We start from the raw sequence: 24,991 nt of genomic DNA on the forward strand, positions 1-24,991 counted from the left end.
TGAATTCTTATCTTTTATTTGTGTTAGTTTCCATCTGTTTCCAGTAATCCAAACCCAAGAATTTGGAGAAACTGGAATTCACATCCACTTCTGAAAGTACTTTCTTCAAAAATTGCAAGGGACCATAACAAGCTAGTCTATGCAGATATATTTAAGTAGAACAAAATTCTAAATTAGTGCACAGATGCCATCGCTGGCCTAAAACTCTTAAACTGTTTTTCAGTGATTACTTTATGGTTCTATTTTGCCAATATTCCTAAAAAGGCAACAACAATTAATAGCTGTCTGGAATTTTCAGAGGCCTAATGAAATTAGATGCCCAATTCCTGGCAGAGGTCAGTGGTATTTGGAAACTAAATTTCTAAAGCATGTTTGAAAATTTCATCCCTAGGAAATGGCAGCAATATCCAACAAAACCATTATTTGAAACTATTCTTGTAGTATTCCACCAGTTTTGATTTGGTTCCTTCTTTTACCCTGCAGGATGTTGTACTGAATCTGGGAAGTGTTTAGATGCATTTCAATGCTGCTTCTCTTATTGTTTAATTTTATAGCAAAAAATACTGAGCAATAAAATGTTCTGAAAGGCACTTCAAAGCACATACCTTTTCCTTAGTTCACATCTGTTGGTAGCCTGAAGTGTTGGAGCTTGCCAGTGGAATTTTTATTTTCCTGGAGGGTTGGGGATGAAGCAGCTTTTGTTTCCTTGGCTTTTTCTTGATATTATGTAACCACTTGATGGAAATAAAAATACAGTAATTGATATGTTGCTAAATAGGTAAGAGACAGGACTTTAACGTCAGTCAGAGCCTATGTGTGTTAACTAATATGGTGCCCTGGGTAAAGAATAAGCCTAGATGCTTATCAGGGACATAAAGATAGAAGAAATAGAAAAGAACTTAATACTTAGACTGATGTGTAAAGAGATGTTCTTAAGCATTGGAAAAAAAACAGTATAGGAGTAGAAGGGAAGAAAAGAAACAGAGGGTTTTCTTTGAGAACAGAGCAAGAATTCAAAACAGAGTGTTGGCGGAATTGAAAGTTAGTGGCTCTGCCACTAGTGAATTTCCAACATTTGGGTGAACTTTGGTCCAAATTAATCCTTATTTGTGAACACAATTGATCTGCCAGCAACATTTTGATTCAGGAGAAACTATATACATAACAAACATAATATTTTGTGTATATATTTTTGTCAAACCTTACTCTTTGTTTCCCATGAACCCCACCAAACCCCAGAATATGTGGGGTTAGTAAAGATGAACCAAGTAAGCTTAGCACATAGCTTTAAACAATTTTGAATCATCAGACTGTAGAGAATTATTATGCCACATAAAGCATACCTTTGTAAAAATGTCAGTAACTATTAGTATTAGTTACTCCTCAGAGACTGGAAGGACAAAATTGGATAAGGTACAGCTTATTTGAAGATTGAGATTAAGTTCATGGTGCTTCACTTTTCAGTCATTCCCAAGGACTCTTCACTATATGTAACTAGTCACCATCCATCTAGTGACATTATTGCATTATATTAGGATAAGTATCATTCTCTGTATTTGCCAGTAACACTAAGAAAACTCCTGGTTCTATGTGTAACCAAGTTATTTGTTGCCTGCTTAGAAACATGCATTTTGTGCTTATTAAAAAAGAAATTTTAAAAAAATGACTGTTCAAGATGTTTCTGGTAAGAAATGTTTGACTACAGTATTTTTTTTTTTTTTTACATGCCTACATAATTCTTTTCTGAGCCTATGACTTTGTGATGTCGAATTGATGAGTTTGGGAATCATAAGGATTGTCTATATTTTCTTTTGGGGAAAAACATAATAATTGAGTAACCAAAACGTTTATTACTAATTACACAATAATCTGAACTGCTAAATTTAGTACAGCCATTCAGAGACTATCATTATATATTGATTTTGTTATTCTGAGTTTGTGATATTTAACATTTTTCATTAAGCATTAACTTCTAATTAAGTATTTGCTGATGACTAAAAAAAAAAAAATCCTAGCCAGTCCTGAGGATATCAGTAGCACATGTTCATTCTGAATGTAACTAATGTAAGTTGAAGTTTTATCAGTGATTAGAGAGCATATTACTGTTTTTTTCTCATAATCACTGAATTTTTCAAACACTTGCATGAGGTGTTACAGAGGTCTGCTATATGTAAGAAATTGTTGGACTTGCAAAGCAACAATGCAAAATACCTAGATCATGGCTTCCTTTGCAATTTATTAATGGACTCTAGCATTAATTGTCTTAGCAGAAATACCCAGTGGCTAACATTCTACTATTTCAAAGTATTTCTGCCAAAATGTCATTGCCCAGGGAATAAAGCTGTGCTCCTCCCCAGCAGATAATTCCTCGCTATCTAACAATTTTTGTGAAGCAAATACCGCAGCTTGAGTTGGTGACTCAGTGAAACATCGCAAATACGAGTCATCTATCATCCAGTTATTTGCTGACTCCACTTATGGAAGTGGCCAACAACCTGTTCATCTGCCAAACAAACAAAAAACCAAACAGGCTGGACCGTAAGATTGCACTTCTATAGAAATGACTGCAGCAGCCAACTGTTGGTGGTACTTGTAGATATAATTACAGGGCAATCATTCTCTGCATGCTTTCATAGTTAGTTTTGAGAGTTAATGACCTGTTCTCTCAGAATTTTCCAGGAACTCCAGACTTTTTTTTCTCCCTTTAAAGAATTTCAAACACCCTAAAACTTTACTGACAGTCCCTTGGCTGGCATCCTATCCAATAAATTGTTTCTAGTAATCTCTTGAGAGTGAGCTGACTTGTAAAATAATACCATACTGATACTTGACAAATACATAATGTCAGAGAAGAACAACCCTGGGCAATCATATAAAATCTCTAAACACTCCAAGATGTCACCCCATAATCAGCTGAATGCTTTTTCACTTCCTGGTGTACATGTGTTTGGGACTATTGACTGTCATACCACAGAAGGCTCCTCTCCATACAAATCATGTCAGCGTGCTTAACTGCACTACTCTGGCCAAGGAGAGTAAATTCTTACACTAGTTCAGCCGCATTTGAATTTCAAGTGCCACCTTTAAACTCCCAGTGTTTTGCTGAGTTGTTTTGGGGTTTTTTGTTGGTTGTTTTGTTTAATAACTTACTATTGCTTAATAGATCAAGGATTATACCAGGGCTGGAAATATCTCTTCATATTAAAGAGGAAAACAACAACAAAAAAGCAAACATGATCATAAGTTGGTTCTACCTCATGTCCCTATTGATTCCTTATCAGATGTAAACCTTGTTGATCCTAAACCCCATTTGTGTTCCGGTCTGATGTCTGCAAACACTCCTTCTCACCATGAGATAGTGCCATGCTTCAGGAAATATACTTGTTTGGGAAACTGAAACCTTCCTGAAGCAGACTGGGAGCTCCAAGACATGTGAAGTTCTAGATTTTGTCTGATTTGTTAATGTGAAATGTGCTTCATAAAATATCTTGGGCATAATATATGACCTGTGTTCTGAAAATTTAGGGAGTTGATAGCTGTTGCTCCTTTAATAACAAAAGCTTTGTTAACAAAAAATCAAAATTGCAGCAGTTCTCAAAAAAATGTATTAGAAATACTGCCTGAGTACAGAAAATGCGATACTGATGTAAGGGTAGTAGAAGAATATCACAGCTGCAATTGGGCATGACTGTCACCTACAGTATTTGTCAGGAAGATCATCTCTATTGCCTTGTCCATTTGGCTAAACAGATGCAACAAAGGAGACTTTGTGTTCTACAAAATCTCTAGTTGTGATTATAACTGGATATGTCATGCTTTTAAATGTTGGCCAAGCCTCTTCAACTTTACACCTCTTCCCAAATTATAGGGGCAGAAAGAGTTTAACAGTAACTCTCAACTTCCTGCTTGAGTTATCTTTCATATGTAGCTGGCGAAGATCTACAGGCACACAGAGCAGTGCTTGCCTTGAGCATCACAGTTAGCCTTTGCCTTATGGCAAAGATGTAGTCCGGCCAGAGGGCACAAAGAGTGAAGAGACGATAGTCTGAGCAATGGCACTCTCCTGTGGCCAATGATAAGCATTCTACATGTTTCTCTTGAATGGAACCAAGGTCAGGAGATCTGTTTTCTCCCTAAATGGAAGAAACGTGTTGAAAACTGATGCGCAGAATCAGCTAATGCTTCATGCCACCTCTTTGTCCAGCAAACTGAAACCGGATGGAGCAAAGATGCTCCTGGGATCCTAACTGGCTGTCATCCTTTCTGCCGCTGTGTCAGCTGATGAGATCTCAGTCTGGACCAGAACAAAGTGCATGCAACTCATGACCTCTTGTTCCTTGCTGGGAGAAAACAGCCTGAGGCAATGTTAGCAGAGCTGACACTGGGAAAGATGTAGAACAGAGCTCCAGCTGCTTTGCTACTGCACATTCTGCTTCCACAATCCACATTTCAGCCCCTTGTATCTCTCATGGGAGACTGCAGTAGGAATGAAGATGAGGCATCTTTCCCGCCAATGCAGATGGTGGGATGGGCAGAGCTGGTATAGTTCAGATGGGGCTGGGGCTGGGCTGGGCTGGGCTGAACTGACTGTGAGTCTAACTACATAAGCGTCATTTAGATAAAGTGCTTATCTCATTTAAAATGAAGAGAATGTAACTGAAAAATGCGATCACATGTCTGTAATTTTTCCTTAGTTCTTAGAGATAATATTTCTTTTTCAAATATAGCTTGCTGATGATCAGGGATTGGTGTTGATGACAACTGTTGCCATGCCAGTATTTAGTAAGCAAAATGAGACTGTAAGTACTCGGACTATTTCTGTCATGCGATAATGGGGTGACTGCAATGAAGTTGCTTTCAGGGACCTAATAAGATTTTAGCCAACTCTAAAGATTTTTCTTCTCCTCTTCTTACTTTGTCTGCAGTCAGTATCCCTTTGTTAGCATAAAAATGTGGACAAAGAATCCCAAATAACTATACTCTAGAAACCATAGTAAAATAATAAAGCCCTATGCCTAAGAGAAAATCTCAGATGATGCTAGGCCTTAGGGTTTTCTTACTTCTCTATTACCTTTTCACAGCAAATAATCTGTATCCTTTTCTTCTTTGCACTGATATGCTTCTATTTCATGGACTCAGAATTTAATTAGTCATCTGTATATTATGTATATATCTGTTTATCTTTACTAATTTAATAGGTTATTAAAGAAAATTACATGTACTTTCTCCTTAATTCTTAATCTTTCTCTTTTGTTTATCAAATGGCAGGAGAAATTGGGAAAGAAGGGAGTAACATATATTTAACAGTAGTTTTTAATTCAAAAAACTATTTTGCATGAGGAAGTTTTGTTGAGGGACTCAATAGCTATCAAAAGTTTGCATGCCTTTTCTATGTGAATAGAAAGGAGCAATATTATTGATTAAATGACTATTTGATCAGATGAGTTGTACCAGCGTCTGCTTTTACCACTTTTTAAATAATTTTTCTGTTATCTATTCACTTCTGCAGAGTAGCTGCAATGTGAAATGAGCAGTAAGAATGTTCATTATTATTGTGGTTCTGAGTGCATCTTTTATTGTTCTTTTCAGAGATCTAAAGGGATTCTTCTGGGAGTAGTTGGCACAGATGTTCCAGTTAAAGAGCTTTTAAAAACTATTCCAAAATACAAGGTAATACACAAATGATAATATGTCCTTTATACTCAGTATAATATCTGTAATATAACATAATTTATTTAGCATGTTAATATTTTTTATACGGATGTAGCTCCATTATTTCACTTGTTTTCCTCAGGAATTTTAGCTCTGTAGTGTGATGGCTAAATGTTGTTGGCCCTGAGATCAAGTTCAGTTTTTAATACCAAAATTAATATGTGGCTTGATCTCCACGTTTTTGCAGATCATGGTGTGCTCTAGAAGATAATATCAAGTATTGTCCGTAATAAAATCAGTGACATGATTAAACCACACAATATAACCAGAATACCACACAAAATAACCAGAAATTCATGCTGAACATTTGCATACTTTTATGAAAACCATACAAAAAAATCTATCCTTAACATGGCTTTAGGCTTCCTGCCAGCGTGTAGCCCTTCCTGTCCCAAGTCCATGTGCCAGATTAGTAATCTTTTTGAATTAAAGCAGGTGGCACATTTCAGGAACTTGAACACATTCCTGCCTAACCAGACTAGTGATTCCTTCTCTCCTACCCAGTATTTGCTAGATATTTCCCTCTACTTAGTTTTCCAAAGACAGAGACAACTCTACTATAAAATTCTTACAAAATAATTATCATAAAAGTTTTCAAAATTTGATGCATTTCATCTATTGTGAAACGTTTGTAACTCAGTAAAAGGAGGCTTCAGGCAAATACAAAGATATAATTACTTTTCATTTAAATTTGATGAAATTCATTAGTATTTCACCAGTTCTCTATGTCTGAAATGCTTTACTATAGTGTTCTTTTATTCACAAATGAAAATTAAATGAATGTTTTCCAGTTAATTCCTAGCAGAATTTTTTTGCGAGACAAATAAGCACATAACACAGTACCATAGACAGCCTTTGCTAAAGAGGCCAGCTATTGGAATAGCTACATTTTGACACGTGCCTGTACTGAGCGTAAATTTTTATGTCATACTTTCCTCTTAATTGGCTGCCATGCTCTCATTTGCTTATTTCTAAGAGGGTGGAGGAATAAGCTGAGTTGTAAGTGCCTTTGAATATTCCTACATGGTTTTGTAGATAATTCTAGTTAGGAGGAAAAAAAATCCTTCTATTGTTTTTCATTCTAATTTTGAATACATTAGCAGTTACCAAATTATTTTGTAGATCAATATGCAGTAACTGGGAAGTTTAAGTTAAATGACAATTTGATAAAAATAATGCATAAAATACTGGCAGTAATGTTGATAAGGTGTATTGGAGTAATTTCCTGGGACCTGGATCCCACTAGGCTAGATGCTATGCAAACACAGAACAGAAAGGCTGTCCCAGCTGGAAAAAAGTTTGCAGACTATGGGAAGAGGCAGCAGATGACTACATCCTGATATCAGAACATGGTGAACAGAGACATTCCTGGTCAGGATAAATAACAGAGAACAGTCTCTGTGCACTAACCACCAAAGTTAGTTAACCGCAACTTATATATTACTTTTGTGTATGCAGAAATACAGAATCAGTAGAAGGTAGAAGAGAAAGGAGCGAAATTTGGAGCACTGCAAACAATCTTTGAGGCAGCCTTCTAAGGAGCTGTGGGTAGAGGAAGTTTCATTTGTAATGAGAAGGAACAATGTTGTAGTAATGGCAGCAATGAAGGCCTGGCTGTGCATGGCTGGATAGAAAGGGCGATATCGCAGCGATGTTATTCAGAAGTCAACTGTAAGATTTGGACATTCTCTGAATGCAAGAACCTAGAGAGAGTGTGGGGCCTGAATAACAGGTATTGCAGCAGAGTTAGAGTGATTCAGAAAAGGAGCAGATAGGCAGGAACATTAAAATTTCTGGTTTTGTCATATGATACCATAATTTTTAAGACTTAGTTTTCTGTGGAAGTAATATGCGATCCTCTTTCTGAATATTAGACTTTTTATCTGAAGGTACATTTTATATTGCAGGATGTAATGCAAGAGAGGATTATTGCAGGAGGCACCAATATCATGCAATACAGTTAGGTTAGTGAAATCACTTGAGTTATAACTTCCAGTCTCACATACCATAAACATTTCTGAACAGTAAAAAGACCATGCAATTGCAAGAGCATAATCACCCCTGGGACCCATTCCTGTAGAGGCAGCATATGAAATAAAATTCACACAGGGATATAAAATGATTGGTTCGAAATAGAATTCTGCTGACCTGGAATTCTCTCAGCTTGGATGAGGTGGATTTTATGCTGAGGAAGATGAATAATAACAATAAGCTATTTTCAGCAGTCATTATCTAGACTAAACTTCCCCAGATGTCAGTGGCAGTTTCTCCTGAATAAGGTAGGGCTGGATTTAGTAATACTTAGTTTTCACGTGGCATTTTATAGCTGTTAGAAAGTTTTTTCATTTCTGAATCTGTCATTTAGAGACAGAGTTTGAGGTTTAAAATGGCAATACTGCTGTAAGTGGTAGTATCTCTCAAACCAAAGCATTTTAAGTGCAGAGAGTGTGCAGTTTCACATACTGCACAACACACAATAAAATACTACCCTCCGAGTCTGAGTATGCTTCAAACAGGCAAATGTGTTTTTTCCTGTGAATTATACCACCCACATTTGTTTCCTTACCTGACTTCCCTTGCTTGGATGTCATTCTGCAGTTATCAACGCAGACAATTATACTTGAGATCTGATATTTAGCCAACAGCTAGTTCAGTTGTCATACTATAATAGGTAAAATATGTCCACTGTTATTATTTTTGTTATCCCTCCTTTATGAAGAGATGCCAAGAACATATCACCTTCTATTATTTTCACTGAAGTTTAGTGCTTTAGGAAAACCGCTAATTTATGAAACAATCTTCTATACGGCAGATACAGTTGACCATATACAATCATTCACAGAGAGACAGTATAAATCTACCTGGTATGTTTTCTCTATGACCTTGCCATAATATCATGGTCTGCTTTATATTTCCAGAAAATTACAGAAGCCAACAGACTTGCTGTCTTACTTGCCTCTTAGAAATGATTCTGACTTGTCAACCTTGCTCACACTGCTTTATGCCGGACAAATTCCTAAGGACCCACTTCAGCAAAGCATTTAAGAATGTACTGAAGTAAAATAAAAAGGTTGTTAGTAGTGAAATGTAAATACCAAAGCAAGATAATTCTGGAGTTTGGGGTTTGTTTGTTTGCTTGTTTTTTAATACTTCAGTGCATCAAGATGCTTAAAGAAATATACATGGGATGTTACATTATGTTAATTCAGAATTGAAAAAAATGGGTGAGAAAGTATAGTGAGATGTGTACTCTTCGCGTGGTAAAAGTTATGTACTGAAGCTGCAGAAAGGTTCTCCATTGGCAGCAAGTTTATGTTAAGACGGGATGTTTGAATGACCGCATGAATGATTTGGAGGTACATTTACTGCATTCAGTGGGTGCAATCAACTGTGTAATAGGCATATTTTTAAAAGAGTAGAATTGTTATTTAAATAAGTACAGTGCTAAATTTGGTTACATATACCGTTAGGCCTCATAAAGCATTTCATTGCTCTCAAATGATCTCCCATAGTTCCACCCGGTACAAATATGTCAACTTACAGGAGTTTCTTTAGTAGAAGTATGCCGCCTTCTGTGGCTCCAGATGAACTTGAATTAACAGAGAGGTAAAATGCCTTTAAGATGGGAAGATGTAAATATCACATATGACAGACCACTGCTTGCTCACTGTAACTGTACATTCAGTACCAATTATTTAAATGATTCTCTTACAACATTTCTTGAACGAGTGAAGTCAGCTGAACCTAGCCACTCCTGGGAATATGTGAATTTACTACATTCCAGTATCCCTTTTCTTTGGCACATGCTATGGTGTATGCCACGTGCTATGGTGACTCATATATATGTGTATATCTAATTCATTCGAAACCACATAGAAATAAGTGCCCTAGATAGCAAAGCGTGTGTGACATTTTAAGATTGTGCTGTATGCTGAATTCATCACAATGACAGGTTCTCATTTTCACAAAATGTCAAGGATCAGAGCTTTGCATATGTTATAATGAAATACTATGTGGATAAGGGTTGTGAATGCCAGCTTTAAGCCCTGGATAAGTAAATTCTTGCCTGATTTTTTGTTTAAGAATTTACTGGAGACCATACTAATTAATATTTCTTTCTCATTTACTCTTACAGTTAGGTATTCATGGGTACGCTTTTGCAATTACAAACAATGGATATATTTTGACTCATCCAGAACTGAGGCCTTTGGTAAGAATACTATTTACAGATCTATTTTATTTAGCTATATATGTTATGTTTGTTTTTCTTTTAAGGTGAATAATGTCATATTCATTAAAAAATTAAATACAACAGACCAGTTACTTTATATTGGTTTATAACACATTATAATTCTTGGTAAATTTACCTCTGGAAACAAAGGTTAGCATGAAAAAAATCAAGGAAAATAAATATACAAGTTGTTTCTGCAAAAGATGCAGGCTTCCATTACTGCAAAATGGGAAAGCCAAAAATTGCTATAATTATGTTCATTTTACATTGAAACGGAATGCTGGAATGGTCTATTGCTATGTAATAACCCCTATTTGTCATGTTAAATTGTTAAAGCTAATTTAATATATGTGCAGAAATTTCAATAAAGCATATTCTTAAGCAAAATAGCAGCACAAGGGATTTTTGTACTAAAAGAGAAATACCAGCAAATTTTACCTTTAGTTTCCCTTATCATCTCATTTGCATTAATCACAGCAAGAAAAATAGAAGTGCCTGTTACGTAAATGTTTATCAACTTAACACCCTAGAGAACTGGTACATTCTTGATTGCATCATTATTTAGGAACAGCACTTGCAAGTGTTCCATCACTATCAACTCTTAGCAAAGCATCGGTATCAATAATTCCACTGCTGTATACACATGGATGCCATATGTATTTCTCATGCAGGCACTTCAAGTAATGCCTGTTTTCAACAATATTTTAGTAGAAAACAGAAATATTAATTGGATGCATAATTTCATATAAAAATAAAATTATTGAAATGCATGATTTATTAAGTCATTAGCATATCTGAGGTTTTCATTCAGCAAAAGAATTCGTCTTTCTAAGATTTGGGCTAGGAATTACACACTTAATTAGCATTTGTATTTGCACTTATTGTTTCCCCATTTTTTTTTTTAACTGGAGTAGAGCTTATGAAAAGTTCAACAGGGGGACTTCCATGGGTGAATGGAAAAACATTATCTCAGTAACTTCACTGTAAAATGGACAGTCAATCTAATGGCAAAGCAGACATTATAGTATCTTGGAAGGAATTTTAAAATAAATGGTTTAATTGCTATTTTTCTTCTAAGTATATCAGCCATGATTCTGGATGGTAGAAATTTTCACAGCAGTGGAAAGGAAGACAATACCTGTAGAAAATTTGGCAAGTTACTGACCAATAAGCAATACGATTCTCAGAAACGGCTCTTGCAAATTATCCCATTGGCTTTTTTACTATTCTGGTGGTGAGTCACTAAAGCTATATATCCAGGTATAGACAGCTTAGACCCCAGTCAGTTAAATTAAAATGCTCCAGGGACCAGTTTTTTTCACCTCTACACTCCCCACAGATGATTTCTCATAATGATGAATTTGTATCTTCTTGTTTTATGGGAATTAGGACTTCTGCTACCTAAATCTATAAACATTAGGGAGTGAAAAACTTCCAGGCTCAGTAGAAGCAGTTTACTCTTAAGGAAGGTAGAAAACTCTAAATCGATACCTAAGCATTTCACCCCTCAGTCAAAATGTGTTTTGTCTCTACAAGAGATTTTGTACTTGAGAAGTATGTAAGTGTAGGATTTATGAGATTGATTCACCACACCTAGACCCATCTAGTCCAGAATCCCATTTTCAGCAGTGTCCAACATGAGATTGTTCCTGAGGAAGGTGCAGGAACTGAGTAAGAGGATGTGGAAAATCTTGCAGCAGTCAGTATAACTTTTAAGAGTTTCAGATAGGTTTCTGCTCATAAACATTTGGTTCTGATATTTTAACAGTAAAACTTATTAGAGTGGGTGCTTCTGTTATCCATACTAACGTACTCGTTTTTGTCAGTCTGCTTGACTTCTCATAGTAGTGATTTTTTTATATTGTAACCATTTTATGCACAGTTTTTATTTTGAATTAGATTTTTAAATTTCATTAAAAGTAGTTTCTATATTATGAATATGGAAAGCAGAAGCACCGGATCTATTTTTTCTTTTCCATTTCTTACTTTGTGTAATAATTTGTGACTGTTATTTCATTGAATCTTCTCGTCACAATAAACAACCAATATTTTCGGTCTTGCTGTAATGTTTTTCTATTCTTACTTTTCTGCATTTTGACATTTTGTTGTCATGTCCTCTGTATTTTTCTGACCTCTTATTTATCTGTTCTTCCATGTTCTTTCCTTTTCTGACTGAGATTGCCTGCTGAGCTTTATTTGGTAACCATAGCAGAGAAGAGGCAGCAATAGGGGCTGTACAAAACCTCCTTAGAGCACCTGGATTATATGGAAAGATTTTTAATGCACCATCAGGTCTCTTCTGCTGCATCTTCACTGCTTTGTTACCTCAGCTACCTTGTCCATGTTAAGTGACTATTTGTGTAATTTTGCTTTTATCTCATATCCAGCTGCACCATAGGCATAACCTAAAAATTGCTTAAAAGAGCCAAAGTTACAAGCACACTGACTAGATTTGACTGTCATAGCATTCTGTATCTCTTCCTACAATTTGCTGTTTGAAAATTTATATTGGACTAGTTATGTTAATTTACCTCGGTGGTTAAATACTGAAATAAATGTTGTTGTGCTTTAATGTAAACTTTTTATGTGAAACTTTTTTTTTTTTTTTTTGGTGGGAAATGCCAGTGTGGGGAGAAGTTGTCTTCAAAATTTTTAGCTGTTGCAATGGAAAATATGATAGGGGATTGTTTTTTAGTTCATGGTTGCCCACTACCTTCAGAATATTTTTTCTTATCTCTGTATGTATTCAAATCCATGTGGTTTTTTTAATATCCCATTCTAAATTGGATATAAATGCATTGTTTTTTATAGCAATCCCCAATTTTCATAATACTAAAACCATGACTTGGTCTTGATTCCTAAAAATGCTTTTTTAATCTGCAGGTATCACAGGTACACCTGACAGCCTGTATTTGCAAGCCATAGGAATATATATTTGAAAGTTCCCTATCTGCATCACAGGAGTTTTACAACACATGCATTTGCTGTACTGTTCCTTTTTCTTATGGAAAATTACTTCCTTCAAAAATTTTAGTATTTATTCATTACAGAATAGATGTTTTAATAAACAGAAGGTAATGAAATCCAGGAACAGTGGATAGCTTTAAGACTGACAATGGGTGTTATCCTCTTTCCTTATTTCTGTTCTGGTGGCATGTTTTAATGAGGAAAAGGGTAGGTTTTCTGCTACTATTCCTCGCCGCAGCGTACATCTTGAAGGCACTTATTTCATTACCTTATACAACAGTCTCTCTTTTTAAAATCAAAATATTGGGCAGTAGCCCATAACCTGTCAGCTACAGGGAACTCATTGTGATATATTCACGGTCTGTTCATTTAATTTTTTTGGAAGAGTCATTTTTACCTCTGGGTTCTGTCAGTAGTGCGTAATGGGAGTCTTGTGTTGACTTCAGTGAAGTTTTTGAGAGTGAAGTGATTGCTGGCTTGGGCCCTTAGATTAATATTGCAGGCTGAATCCTGATACCATTGTAACTAGTGGCAAAACATTCCATAAAATTTGTGACAATAAGTATGTGAGAATAGGCGTGTAGGACTGGAATTAGTTCACCAAAGATATTTTCTAAAATTATTTGGGTGGGTTAGAGTTTATGTTCAATTTACATCAATTACTGACTTGATCCACGCTGGTTTATATTGCTATTGTATTTTCCTGTGCTGATGTAAAGCTAGAATATTACTAGGCTCCTGAGTTACTAACCCCAGCGGCCATAGCTGTTAGTTCTGAAGCTGACATACTGCTTTTTAAGGAATTGTCTTACAGGACACTGAGCAGACAGGCAGGATAGCAAACAGTCGCCAAGGAAGAGCGCTTCCTGTTGCACCAGATTTTTATCTTATGCTGACCAGTATATTTAATCATTAAGCTAGCTACATTTTTGTGCTGATTATCCTATTGGGCTTATGTTTAAAAATGTTTTTCTTGGAGATTTCCTCTCGTTTCTTCTGCTTTTTTTGAATAAACTTGGCTTTCAGTTAGGATGACAGGTTGCGTGCGCATGGGCAGCTGGTAGGAGTAACTGAAGGATGAAGAGGAAAGTACTTTCTAGGTACCTAGGAGGTACTTGGAGAGGTTTGTGGCAGCTGCTGAAGTAGCCCCCAGACTTCCAACTCAGTGCTGGCTGGAAGTTTTCAGGGGTGACTGTTGCCATAGTGGGACCTGAAAGAACTTTTGGTTACATTCTTCTCAAAAAGACATCACTGGAGCGATGAGTCTTGACAAACAACTTAATAAATCATGATAATCAGGGAATAAGGAATCCCCTGGAAATTCCTTCTGGGGAGTAAAACGAGATGGCTTGTGGGGCCTCGCCAATTAAATGACCGAGTGTAAATTACCCGTATGTTTCACACACACAGAAACTCCGGTTTTACCTCCCTTCCTTTCCTTGCCCTTTTCTTCCCCAATCCGCCTTAGGCCGTGCCATCCCATTGTCCCAGCGCTGATCAGCCGCCCTGTCCGTGACCTTCCCCCGGCCCCGCCGCCACCACCTGTCCCGGAGCGGGTCCCGAACCCGCGGCCTCGCCGGCGGGGCCCGGGACCGCCGGCGTCCCCCGCCGGCCCGGGCGGGGCGGAGGGCGGGGCGGGCTGGAGCCGCCCGCGGCTGCGCTGCGGGGAGGCCGCCATGCGGTGGCGCCCCAGCACCGCCCAGGGCGCGCGGGGGGCGGTGCCCTGCCCCGCCCCGCCCCGCCCCGCCGGCCGGAGGTGTGCTGCTACGGGCGGGCAGGCGGCAGGCCGGGGGGGAGTGTGGTTCCGCAGTGTTAGAATCCAGAAACTCATCCCAACTGGGATTTCAATGACAAAACGCCTTTGTCATCTTTCTGCTGTATTTCAAATCCTTTTTTTTTTTTTTTTAAAATAACGTAATGGGTTAGTACGTTTTAAATGTTTTTACATGTTATACCCGTTTTAGGGTGCGTTTCCTATCAAAAATACTGCCATAGTAACTCAAGAAACTATAGCTGATGTTAATGATATTTCAAGTTTTTTTAAAATATTGCTGTATCAGATGCTCCTATATGCTGCATCTTGATTAAAGGTCTGTATTTTTACAGAGTAGTATTTTATTTTCCGTGAGAGACTATTTTAAATTGTATGATGTAATTTTGAAGTTTATATTTAGTTTAAAAAACACAACTTACTGTTTAGGGGGGAAAAAAAAAAAGGAATTGTTTGGGAATTCAGAAGTGAATTTTGAGATTTTCAAGGCAGTAACTTGGTTTCTGAGGCTCCTTACACACACTTGAAATATGTACATGAAGAGAAAGCTTTTCTCAGCAACAGTTATGTCAGATTTAATTGCTTGCTTTTCAGTATCCTGTTAGCACTTGCAGTGTGCTAGGGGTTACTCCATTAAATTTTAAAATGTAAAATATGTCCTGATGATGTTATGGTTTGCCAAAGAAATGAGTTTACTGAATGTAAAGGAAAAGTAATAAAAAAGTGATACATATTTTTTACATACACTTAAAAACAACCACCATATTAATTGTGACTGATCGCTCATTACTGTAACTGTCATTGTGTAGTCTGTTAAATGTTGATGTCAGAGGAAACCTGCTTTCTTACGAAAGTGTAGTGGGATTACAGAGAAATTAAGGAATGCCACTGAAAGATTAGTGTCTGGCCATAGTCACAGATTGACACCTTTGTGAATCGTATCTGGGTTAGAGGTTTGTACTGTTGCCTCTCAGTCTTAATATTTGTGTGGTGTTCAATGAATAATAGCAAGATTGCTAGTAGATTTTGTGAAGTCTGTGGCTTCTTTGATTCATAGTTGGCAATGGAATTTGTATTTTTGTTCAGAGTAAAGAGGAATTTTGTTTTCAGTAATTATTAGGCTCTTTTAGGGTAGAATACTCAAGTTCTTTAATTAAAGAAAATATGCATTTGAAGACAAATGCATATGTTATGGAATCAAATTGCATCTTTTATTATTCAGATTCTGCCATTTTTTTGATAAATGTAAGATTAAGAATGTGTTATGACTTATGAATTAATCTAACAACTTTCATGGTGACAAAGGATTTTGTAATGTTTCTCAGTTTAAATCAAAATCCTCTATCTCTTTGAGAACAATGAGGCATATATTCATGTTCTCAGTATAAGCTCTGGAAGGCTAGTAATGGTCATTTTTCGAATGGCTATATGTGAATGTTCCTTTTATCACTGTAAAGCAACTGATACATTGCTTTCTTTAAAATTATTCACATCTTTATTTAATTTGATCAGTCTTAATAGGGAAAGTTACATGTAGAAATCAAAGTTCGTGTATATATTGCAATACCCTCAACCAAAATATATTGGTGGTTTAGCTGCTCAAGTAAGTTACCATTTTAAACTTAGAATGTTGACTGTCACAATATATTGTATCAAGCTAAAGGACCTGGAGTATTTAAAAATTGCTAGATCAGTATTTTGTAGCTGTAAATTCTGGGAAAATTTGTTTCTCCTAATATAGAAAAACAGAGAAATCCAAGTCTCGGGGGAAACATTAATGCCCCACTTAAGCAGTGTTAGCCTTTCATAAGCAGCAAATCTCATCTCTCTCTGGGGAGTCCCGCCTGGAACGTAAGATAACCTACACTTACCCTTGCTTTATTCAGCAACTCCATAAAACTCTACAGCTGTAGCTGACAGCAGAATATTTAAATGATTTGAACAGTGTAAATGCCTCGCGTTCATTTAAATAACTGAAGAATTCAATCACTTGAATGCCAATGATTATTCCTATTGGAGTTTACATTTCAAAAAAGACAGCCCATCTGAATCCCTGTGAGCGCATTAAATTGCTATCTAATTAGAAGTGCAAAATTACATATATTTAAAAGATAATTAAAGGTTTGAAGGCTGTTGAATAACTGGTTGTACATATAAATGAATCACTGAAAATTTGTTAGCAATATGTGAAGCTTTCTTTTATTCTTTGCTTTCAGCTTTGAAGTTAGGTATAACGGAGCTCATGGGTTTAAGTCTGGTAGTATTAAGATAAAGGCAGATGTTTTTAATTATTTCTACTCAAACCCCAAATAATTATAAGCAGCTGCCAGTTTTACATAATCCCAAATGATAAGGTCCTGAGAATGCAAATAAAATCCTAAGTAGAGGGGTTGGTTTTTTTCAGTGGAGTAAGTCACATACACGTCGCAGTGGTAATCAACTGCAATCCACCTGAAAATGTGAGCTCAGCTGATGCACTCTTTGTCCAGTCTGTAGGTGTGTGACTTAAAGCTGTTTTTTGTATTTGCTTTTAGCTCACCCTGTATATTTCCACATTTTGCTTCATCAATTTAAACATTACTGCACCATTTGTAATGCAAACACATTATGAGCGTAAGTAGACAGAGTAATTTAAATACACGTGGCATGAGAAGTATTTTCTTCTATTACTTTGCTAGAGGGTTCTTCTGTGTACATGGTACATCTAATTCTTCCTACTTTTTCTCTGCCTGGAAACTTAGAAGTGCATTATTCTCTTTTCCCTAGCAAATGACATGGGTCCTGTTGTCAGCTTTTCTCTGCAGTATTTCTGCAAATTTTATAGTGTGGCAGGTTTTCACTGCCATCTGGCATGAAAAATCAGTCCAAAATAAATGTTTTTACTGCCAACCATAACCTAGGAACTTCTGGATTAACATCTTAAATAATAGGCTTGTCACGAAAGTTTCTCTTTGGAAAGGGAAGTTGCTCTTCCTATTTTCCTATGAAAATCAAGATGTTACCTTTTTTAATATTAAAATAAGGAGCTTTGCATAGAAAGCGACTTTGATTTTGACTGGACACCTATGAGTGTTCTACAAATTCAAGATTAAGTGCAGATCAATAAAAGATGATTTAAGGCCGCAAACTAGATGAAAATCATGAAATAAAAGTACCACAAAAGACAAATCAGGATCATGTGATGAGGAAAAAAAAATCTAAATTAAATAAAGAGCTTAAAAGCCAAGCAGTAGTGATTTATTTTGAGATAGGATGCTGCTTCACACGTATCCCCAGGGAGAATGTTTTGGAGCTATGTAGCACGTGGTGAATGAAAGCTCAGTCACTGTGGGTGATGTTATATAAACAGGTGAAGCAGTGAAGGGAATTTTTCAATACTTTTTTTTTTTTTATGTCGGAGTATGAATCAGTCTATTGAAGTGATCTCTTCCCCTGTCTTCTCACGACCTTCCACTGTATTTTCCATTATCTTGTCTTTGTCCCATAGTATTTAACCTCTAAGCATTTTGTGATAGAGGTATTATTTTATTAATGGACTAATGTTGAAGGACTTAATCCATATTTAAAGGAATTTGCAATTTGGAATTATTACAATCCTTGCTGAAAAGTAGGAAGGAAGTTCCCCCTTCCCCTTCCTTTCTGTGCACGTTTATATAGCAGAGTGGCATGGCTTTTTGGAGAGATGCCTCACTCAGGGACATACCCCCCTTTGCAGCCAGGAAAGGAAGCAGCAATATACTCCTGCCTTATTCTATGCAAAGAGCAAAGAAGACACATTTGAAGGACTGGTGACAGAAACAGATGATTCTGCTCCTAAAGTTGGTATAAACCGAGCTTTCGCCTTGCACAGTTACCTCAATAAGCAATAGTGTGACTCAGTAGCAATTTATGCCAGGGTGGATAGCTGGTAAAGGTCTCAGTACCAGCCATTGACCATGTAAAGTCTGGTTCAAGGCAGTTTCCATTCAAACAGCTGCAGTCTTTTCATTATGTCAGTTAGAGCTACACTAGACAATAAATAAGTGGTAACATTGGTGTCCAGAATCTTAGAGAAGGGAGGTAGCTGAGTAACTGGCTAGACCAGGGAATTGCAATCATGCAGTGTATTCAGCCTGTGTCTGTTTATTTAAAACTATATGGAAAAGTGTGTAGTTTTGGTTAATGATGCTTTTCCTCTGATATTTGTTCATTCAACCTTTCCTATCAAACTTTGTAGACAAGACTACCTTTATTCTTTGGTTATGTGTGCAATTGTAATGTGTATTTAATTGTGTAGAATTCAAGCTCAGCTAAACATATTTGCATATGTTCAAGTTTGTCTCCTCTGAACACAAAAATTGGGATCATTCTCAAATCCTGTTTAGATTAATATATTATCCTAATTTTGAAGTACTAATCCAAAAAGATGAAACTTGATTGATGCTACGTTTTAAAATTGGAGGAGTTTTTTTAGTTCCTGATTCCTTACTTTTGTACATAGGATAGTAGTTTGGCAAGGAAGAGCTTTACCTTGAAATTATTTTACCTCTCTTAGCTTTCGGTTGTTGGTTGGTAGATACTTTCTTGGTATAATATTTTCTCACAGATGATTCCACAAGTGTGGCTAAGCAAGTTTGCTAAAATCTGTTGATGCTTCCAAGGCTGCTATCACAGCAACGTACTCTCTCCTACCTCCCCATTATCCAGATGGAGCACGTCTGAGAAATTCCAATCACCTGAGACCCAAGGCTTGCAGCTGTTAAGATGTAGCTTGCTCCCTCCGTGGTCAGATTGCTACACTCCGACTTTATAAACACGTGCAGGTCATATTCAATGCAGATGGTTTGGGACTGCTCGTGTTAAAAAAAAAGTTAAATAAATAAAATATCAAAGCAAAGAGTTTAATAATAGCACATGTAAATGGTTGTATATGGCGTGGTGAAAAAATGTGATTCAGTCTTTAAACAGTACACGTCACATGTTGTTTGAATCATCCAGTGCTATAAGAGTTTGGCCAAGTCTCAAATAAAAGATACTGAGTAAGATAAAGCTCATTCTGATTACCAAACAAAATCATTTCCTGTGTTCTTTCCACAAACAAAAATATGTTGGAGCTATCATGTAGTTTTGAGCAGCCTAAAAGATTCTTGTATTGCAGTCCTGATATTTAAAAATTTTTAGTATCCCCCACCCCCCCCCCCCCAGGATTTAACTACTATATAATATCACCATACAATTTATACTGGCCAAAGTAGATTAACAGCACACAGTTTAAGTCTAGCTCTTTTTCTCATGCACTTACATCAGAGTAATTTGGTAGAGTTCCTAGTTTCTATCCTTCCCAGTGGGTCCCTTAATAATTTGTTTCAATGCTTTATAGTAATCTTGCAGATGGGTTTGGCTTCAGCTTTCAATCAGTACTTTACACTTCACCCAGGAGTCTCAGAGATAAAAAGTTAGATTAGATTTGCTACCAGAGAAAAAGGTATAGATGAATGCCATTTTTAAAAGCTGGTGAATGGCTTCTATGTCCATGAATAACTTTTACTAAGAAATTAGTTAAGCGATAAAACTAGAAAGAAGCTAGAGAAGAATAGCCAATTGAACAGTAGTGTTATGAAGTAATTTATATTTGAGCTACTTGCATTTATGTTTTAAGCCCTAGTTACATAAGCATAAAGATATGTAAATTTACTGCTGGCATAAGGTAATATTTTCATGAAGATTAGATTTGTAAGCAGAGTTACCCTGATGTACAAATAATTGCTATTTTTTGGTATCCTGTCCTTGCTGGAAGTTGGTTTTTCTCTTCTCTGCCATCCTTTTCTGAACTATAACATAAATCTACTCTTCTCTTATTGAATTCCTGTGTAGGCAATTAAACAGTAGCCCCTGAAGTGTAAGAGCTGAATGAGGGGTTAGGCATCTCAATACTTTATTAGTTCCTGTACTAAATGTGTTTAAGAACTGCACTTTCAGTTCCTTTGAGTGCTTATAGAGCCTAACCCTTGCTTGAGCATTGGGATTTTAGCTTTGTTTCTGCTTATCTGAATTTTTAAGACATAAATGTTTCCAATTCTGGCTTTGCTGCAGAACTTTGAATGTTTTATCCAGCTCTTCACTTGCTCTTTGAGTGCAAGGTGTGGAATCTATATAATTAAAATTCATACAAACCCCGTATTCAGTATGATGCAAATGGTTTGCCTTGTGTTTGAAGCCTACTTCTGCTGTCAGACACAGAAGATCAACTCTTACTGTCATACGTAAGGATCTGCACATGTGTCTGAGAATGCAGTATAGCCCAGAAGCTCTTCAACATCTGTGAGTAAGGATGTAATTAAACATTGGAACCAGTACAGGAGCTGTTTGCTCTACTCAGATGATCCCAGCTAACTTCTATGTGACACTTTTCAGCTCTCAGTATTTCAAAGCTTGACTGTAACCATTTCTATAGTGGAATGACTAAATCAGATCAAAGATTTGCTTGGTTAATTGGTGCAGCCACAGAGAGTAGACATAGTTACTCCTTGTAAAGGTTAAAGATAATACTGATATAGCTGCAGCCATAATGAAAGGCTTGCAAAACATAGCTACAAAAATCAAGCCCTGCTAATGAACTGGATGTTATCCTCTCATATTTTATTCTTGTGAGATTTAACTATATTGGCTGCAAATTTTGTACTTCAGTATTTGCATATAGTTACTTCTTTGGCTATCAGAGCTATCATGTAGCAAGAATTAATGGTAGCACTGAGCTGCTTCAATTCACAGTCTAGCGTACAAGCATGTGCTGAAAGCAGAAATTCTTTACATCTCTCTACCATCTGTTGAGTAGCATTAGCCCAGAAGCAGATAACTTTGTTGTTACAAGAATGGTGGCTTCTAGCAGAGGGGCAAGAAAAGCACATGAAAGTACTCTTCAGTTGCATCTGCATGAATTTTCAGAACTTAGTCTAAGACTTACACCAGCAGAGTTGCTACGATTTTTTGTTATTCAAAAGAAGAATAGGAATTGATTCAGGATTTTATCCCACATAGTTTCCCCAAAGAATCATCTGTAGAAATAATTGGAGTATCCAAGTTATTATGAGCAAAAATTAAGGAGGCTCAGTGAAGCCTGTGCTAAGAAGAAACTTTACAGTGCTACCAATATCTCAAAATCTCTTTGTGATTATGATCCAGTAGTCAATATTTATAAAAGTTTGCTGTTCTTCAGGAAGACTTTGTCATGCCTGTTTTTAAATACTGTGGTCTACAAAGGCAACTGTGGGATTCGCATGAGAATCTTTTAATTTAGAGAGGAAAAAGTCAGGATAGGAATAACCTTCTTAATCCTCAGAGAGCAAGTTTTTTCTTTGGCCTCTCTAGTCTCTCTGTAATCTGCAGAATGTGATTGAAAGTTCCTGCACCACTGGCCCCAGTGATGAATTGGCTGTCTCAAGCACTGACAGGTTTGGTTTATGATATAGTTGGTCCTACCCTGAGGGAGGAGAATCAACTATATATACTGTCATACAGGTACATTTTCTATCCTTCTATGATGCTATTGTTGGGGAGTCACAAAAGCAATTTGGGGATTTTTCACAGTATCCCTATGTCTCCTGTCATACTTCATAGAAAGACTTGTGGTTTTCCCTCCCACTTATATGCATCATAAAAGATAAAAGACCAGATTTCACATTATGCTCATCCTCTCCCAAATTTTATTTTTTTTTCATATATATTCTCATAATTTTTCTTAACCAGTTAGGTTCTTTATTTGCAGGCCTTCCTAAATACTTTTTTCTTCTTCTACCGAGCAAGGTTTTTGCTCTTACACTAGTAGGCTTTCTGATTTTGAATGTTCAGCAGAGGGCAGAATTTCCTACCCTATAAACACCTCGGTATCAAATCAATTTGTCACTAGAATGTTTATTTTAAATGTGCGATTTACAGTGTAACCGTGACTAGTGATAAGGAACTATAAATTATCATTATTAGTATATTACTTTTTCCCTCATGAAGTTGTAGGTAAAATGTAGTATCAGCAAATGTTAACACTGTACTGCCCAAGACTTGCATCTTATCTTGTTTAAAGAGAAATGGGTAAACATTTTGTTGATAAGATTGTAGGAAATATAACTTCCTGTACAGCTGAAAGAGCTAGTTTGAGACATTTAACATAAACTACAAGATCAAGGTCTCATGTATTTTCCATATGGGGAGAAGAAAGTACGACTGCTGAGTTTGACTTTGCAGCATGTCCATCAAGAAAAGCTTTGTATCATGGCAAGAGATCGTGGAAATACTCGTGTGTGATGTAGGTTTTTAGTTCACAGACAACATTTCTATCTACTGTTATGTGTATTGCATACAATCAGCATGCAACCAGCAAATTTTTAAAATCTTCTGATACAAAATCTTTGTGCAAATAAACCAGGATGTGCTAAATATTCCACCTTTTTTATGCCAGTATGAAGAGGGGAAGAAACGAAGAAAGCCCAACTACAGTAGTGTGGATCTTTCTGAGGTTGAGTGGGAAGACAGAGATGATGTGGTAAGTGATGTGTTTTAAAACCCTGTCAGAAGACATTGTTGCATCCCACTACTGTACCTGGAAACTGTTTAAGTAGTCATTAGAGGGGCCACCTGACTGCTGTCAGGAAGGGAAGGACAATAGCCCCTTTTACTTCATTCAGAATTTTATAACTGTTTTGTATTGATTCTTCCTTACATATGCATGTACCACAAACACAGGCTCTTTGTATCTTTGGTAAAACTCAACACCCTTGCATTCTCCTTGCATCCCATTGTGTATTTTTGCCGGATAGCAAATATAGTGCTAGAGAAGGGAATAGAATATCTCTTTAGGGCTGGCCCAGACAACTGCTGAAACTCAGAAATGAAGGAATGAGTTTAACTTCTCTCCATGAGATCCCTCTTTCCTTAATGGAAGTAATGAGAGCTGTTTTCCTTAACGTACAAAATAAAAAAAAATCAGATGAATAAACAAAATTGGATTCTCTGACCTCTGTTCAGAGCACAGATTCACTCCAAACTCCTAATTTCAGACATATGGGTAGCTGCAGAAGCATGCGTTCTATGTCTATCAGCTGTTATGCACACAGCTCTTTCCATTAAATTCATTTTTCAGTGCTCTGTCTACTCTGTAGTTCATTCTTTATCTTACTCTTTCTTACCGTGCAGGCTTAGCCTTTTCTGCAGTACTGTATCAAAAGCTTTCCTTATGTCCATGGCTTAACCTTTGCCTGGTCTTTCTGTTACTTCCTCAATAAATCTGATTTGTTAGGCATGATTCGTTTTGTGTGAATCCGTGCTGACTGTCCTTAATTAAATCGTAACTTTCCAGGTGTTCCCCTTTCTGTCCTGTAATTTAGTTTTTCCCATAAGTTCCCTACTGCCAAAGTCACGACTGCATGTCTGTGTTTTTCATAGATGTCTCTTCGATCCCTTCTCAAATATCAGTACTATGTTAGCTTCTCTCAAGTCCCTCATACCTCTACTTTTCCAGAGAGGTTTTGAATACATCCACTGAAGGTTCCCATATTTAGTCTGTCATGTCCTTCCGAAATCTGGCATGGATCACGTACAACTGCCCCTGGAGTCTTGTCAGTCTTCAGATGTACTAATTTCTTGATCCCTGTTCTGACATAAGTCTATATTTTCTTTCTCCCTTACAAAATATATGTCTTATGTTCCTCCCTCTCTCCACCCCCTTTGTGAATAGTGAAACAGTTCGTTTATGTTTAAGCAATGTCTGTTTTATCAGGTGATAGATTGTCCTCATCCTCTCCTAGGAGGCCATCTTACTTCCTTATTGAAAGTTTTGTGTTGGAGTGCACACTCAAACCTTTTTTAATGGTTCTTGTATAGCTTTGTGCAGTTTTCTATGCATACACTATTTAAGGCTTCCTCATTAGATTTTCATATGCTGTAGCAGCCTTCTGCAATCTTGGCAATCACACTGACTTCATGTTTTATACCTTGCCTTTTCTCTTATCTTTGATCATGTGTTACTCAACCAGTTCCTCTGCAAACAACCTTTAAAAATTTCCTCTCTCCGTTCAAATGCTATTGCTGTAGTTATGTACAGCTTTTAAACCTTCATGATTTTCTTTCCTTACTATTTCTCTTAGGTTTGTGGGTTTTTTCCTTTTTATTTCTCCCAATTCTTTCTCCGCTTAATTTTTAGAGTTTTAATCCCTCGTTCTTAATCATAACTTAGTAGAAATTCAGTGGTTCAGTTAAAGTAACATTGAACTATTTCTGTGACACTGAAAATTAAGTTTTATTTATAATTGAGATTCTATCTGAATACACATGAAAGCAAA

At 36.7% G+C, this 24,991-nt stretch overlaps 1 protein-coding gene across 5 annotated transcripts in view; it reads left to right on the forward strand.

The window, feature by feature from the left end:
* The window catches only part of CACNA2D3 (calcium voltage-gated channel auxiliary subunit alpha2delta 3), a 478,462-nt gene that overhangs the window by 349,061 nt on the left and 104,410 nt on the right, over positions 1-24,991 (forward strand). For all 5 annotated transcript variants that reach the window (XR_008233512.1, XR_008233513.1, XM_052777209.1 and 2 more), the window contains 4 exons: positions 4,728-4,799; positions 5,590-5,670; positions 9,848-9,922; positions 23,113-23,196. Coding sequence is in view for 3 of the 5 variants with exons in the window: in XM_052777209.1 (XP_052633169.1) it covers positions 4,728-4,799; positions 5,590-5,670; positions 9,848-9,922; positions 23,113-23,196 (312 nt within the window). In the remaining 2 variants the exon portion in view is untranslated. The remainder of the gene's footprint in view (positions 1-4,727; positions 4,800-5,589; positions 5,671-9,847; positions 9,923-23,112; positions 23,197-24,991) is intronic.

This window comes from Harpia harpyja, chromosome Z, assembly GCF_026419915.1.
Source record: "Harpia harpyja isolate bHarHar1 chromosome Z, bHarHar1 primary haplotype, whole genome shotgun sequence".
NCBI lineage: Eukaryota > Metazoa > Chordata > Aves > Accipitriformes > Accipitridae > Harpia > Harpia harpyja.